Source organism: Dermacentor albipictus, chromosome 3 (assembly GCF_038994185.2).
Source record: "Dermacentor albipictus isolate Rhodes 1998 colony chromosome 3, USDA_Dalb.pri_finalv2, whole genome shotgun sequence".
NCBI lineage: Eukaryota > Metazoa > Arthropoda > Arachnida > Ixodida > Ixodidae > Dermacentor > Dermacentor albipictus.
The window spans coordinates 83,765,424-83,768,631 of record NC_091823.1 but is presented as its reverse complement, the minus strand read 5'-3'; the positions used below and the strand labels follow the sequence as shown (position 1 = coordinate 83,768,631).

Below are 3,208 nucleotides of genomic sequence, written 5' to 3'. Positions count from 1 at the left end.
GCTTTCAGAGCTTTCAGTGCGCGCGCGCAGCTTGAACCACAACCGAAACTACGTATTTCATTGGACCTTTGAAACTTTTTCGCCGAAGACCGCAAGAGTGCGCTGGTAATTTTTTAACTTCAACCTCATGGGGTACTTCCGTTGCTCTATCAGAAATCGCCATTGCTATTATTTCTCCACATTCCCTTCTCGCTTTGAGGCTGCAAATTAATCTGCAAGTGGGGAAACGTTTGCGAGTGATTAGACGGGTTAGACTTTCTGCTCCGCTTCCTTGAGTGAAGTTTTTGTTTCGTGAGGTGAGTGATAGTTGCTGCATGTCGCTTGTATCCGAAGTAAATTTAGTAATCGTTCGTAGAAAGCTTGGTCGGTGTGATTGCTGGTCTTAACTGGTCGCTACGACTCGGTTGATGAAAACGATGCACGGTTGAACACTTGTTTACTGTGTTATGCCTGCGTGCGACGGTAAGAATCGCATTTTTGTCCAGAAAGATGGTGAAGAGGAAGGACAGGACGGCGCGGCGGCAGATCTTGCAGTTAAAGGAGGAGAAAAGCCGTGCGTATTCGCGTAAGTGTACGCACTCTTACGCATGCAACCTTAAAGTACGATGCCTGCTTGGCGGTCGTGCTGTTTGCCTGCACTGAATGTTTTCATAACATTTATGCAGTGTATAATGATTATCAGCTGGTTCGCTCTTTTTCTGACCGGTTTGTGTTGTGTTCTGCAGCGCCAGCTAAGAATCCAGCGATTGGTCCTGCTGAGCCATCGTTAAGTCAAGGAGATAATGACGAAGGCGACGCACTTGATGGTAAACTTTGCCAACATTACCTTTATGTAACATCTTGCTTTAGCCATCTTTTTTTTTGTATGAGAACATTCGTGACTTCAGTGACTGCTTCAATAATTCATTGCAGAATCAAGCAAAAGCGAGCCGACCTCGAAAAACGGGGTTCCGAGAGATGCCATAGACGACCAGTTGGAAGACTTCATGAAGGTAATATTGGAACATAATTTCAAGAGTTTGTTAGGTCCAGTCTTAGAGCCGAGCTGTAAGCTATGTAACATTGCTGCAAGCACTCGTTCGACGGAGAGCAGACATACGGGGAGAGGGGGTAACCAAAAGTGATTGTTTTTCTTTACTTTGCCTATTTCTAAACTTTAATCACAAATTTTTGTCACCTTGAAAGTGCTCTCACTGATATGCAATGGACGTGTCCCACTATTTAAGCATTGTTCAAAACTGTTTTGATTGTCTTGCAAAATGATGGCCATCAGGGCTTCCATCATTTTTTTCTTTGCCTCCTCCACATCTTCAGAGCACATTTTTGAAGCTCGTTTCAGTTTTGCAAATTAAAAAAACATTTCAGCCGCACCCATCCCAAGATGACGGTTGACATTAATGTGATCAGTATCGAAGCAACGTAGTGACCCACCGTATTTCTACCCCTGAAACAGGTCATGTATGAGGCATGTAGTGCAGCTGGACTCCTCTGCTGCTACCCTCTTGACACTCTTGAGCAACCAACCTGCCGTGGCAGCATAGTGGCTTTGGTGTTGCGCTGCTAAGCCGAAGGTCATGGTATCAAATCCTGGCTGCAGAGGGTGCATTTAGATGGGGAAAAAATGCAAAGACATGTTTGTATCATGCATCGGGTGCACATTAAAGAGCCCCATATGGTGACTCAAGAGCCCCCCAGTGACTCAAGTTGACATGAAAGTGCTTAGATATGAATGAACATACATACTGCAAACTGGGTAAAGTTGTCAAAGAATGTTAATCCCATTAAAATTTGCTAGATGGAGAGTAGGAAGGGTGAGGTACTTTTGTCATCCCATATTCAGGAAGTGCCTCATTATCAATGCTGCACGGGGGGGTAGTGTTGTCTTGGTGTACAAGCTACTTGCCTGAGTTCCACATAACCAGGCATTTTCGTCGAACTTATCACATAGCCGCTTGGACATTTTAATGTAAAATTGCTGGTTCATTGTCTAAACTTGTGGTGCAAGTTTAAAATGAATGAGCTCTTAAATATGAATTTATTCTGGGGAAACAGAACTTAATGCATGCACTTTGCTCATTGATGTCTGCAGCCGCAAAACTGACATAGATGGCAGCTGAATGGATGGATGGATGCGAAACTTTAATAAGGTCCTGAGGTACGCGACAGCGCGCTGCGGGCCGCTCCCACGTTGGGACAGTCAGGCCTTGCCTGACCGCCGCATCGTGGGCTCTCTGGACAGCCCAACCCTGTTCTAGAGCTCAGTACAGGATCGATACAAGCTCTGCCCATCCGGCCCGGCAAAAACCTTAGCGAGTGTCGTCATCGGAGCAGGAAGTTATTGCCGAACAAGTTCAGGATATGCTGCAGAAGGGCGTTATTGAAGAATCGCGCAGCCCTTGGGCAGAACCTGTCATTTTGGTTAAGAAGAAAGTTGGCTCTTGGAGGTTTTGCATTGACTATAGACAATTAAACACCCTCACCAAAAAAAGATGTACAGTGACACCTCGTTAAAACATAGTTGGCTGGAGCTCAGAAAAAGTATGCACTAAATGGTAGTACTGCTTAACCAAAATAACATGAGATCGCCCACTTACCTGTCAGAAACGGAACTCGAAGAGAGTGTGATGAAAGAGGAAGAAACATGCAGTATTTATTTACTTTGCGCAACAAACGTGTTATTTTCGTTGGATGCCATGGCGGCCTAGCAGTGACGACAGCGGCCTCAAACTTGCTGAAGCTGTGAGCCAGCTTTTCAGCCAGCGCTGTCCTTTGTCTAAGTCACGTCCATGTTTTGTTTAATTGCGCTAAAAGCTTTGCCATTATATGCCCCCATTTCTCGGCAAACACTTGCATGGCAGATTCCTAGTTCGCGTTGCATATTCTCCGTGCACAGGCGCGGTAGTGTTGCAGAAGTCGTGGGGCACCTTTTCATTGCGTGGTGCTGGGGAGGTATTCTGTAAGAGTTCACCTAGTGGACTGTCCATTTCGGCTGTTCCTGATTGGTTTGGGCCGCTCGTCTCCTCCTCGCTCGTACAGCTGCATCCAATCAGCAGCGCCAAAATGGACAGTCTACTAGGTGGACTCTTACAGAATACCACCCCTGTTCTTGTCGCAACGATTGCATTCATGACGCTGACGCAGCGCGTAGCTTCTGCCACTGTCAGTCCTGAATCGTCCATGCTGTTGCTTTCTGTGTCATCCTTATCAC

The 3,208-nt window shown here is 46.1% G+C and overlaps 1 protein-coding gene across 4 annotated transcripts in view; it reads left to right on the top strand.

Annotated features, from left to right (window-relative positions):
- Nucleotides 1–183: 183 nt before the first annotated feature.
- The window catches only part of LOC139057435 (uncharacterized), a 69,111-nt gene continuing 66,086 nt past the window's right edge, over nt 184–3,208 (top strand). For 3 of the 4 annotated variants that reach the window (XR_011512793.1, XR_011512792.1, XM_070535704.1), the window contains exons 1-4: nt 184–296; nt 486–565; nt 726–806; nt 913–992. Coding sequence is in view for 2 of the 4 variants with exons in the window: in XM_070535704.1 (XP_070391805.1) it covers nt 490–565; nt 726–806; nt 913–992 (237 nt within the window). In the remaining 2 variants the exon portion in view is untranslated. The remainder of the gene's footprint in view (nt 297–485; nt 566–725; nt 807–912; nt 993–3,208) is intronic. The other variant, XM_070535705.1, reaches the window with a different exon arrangement.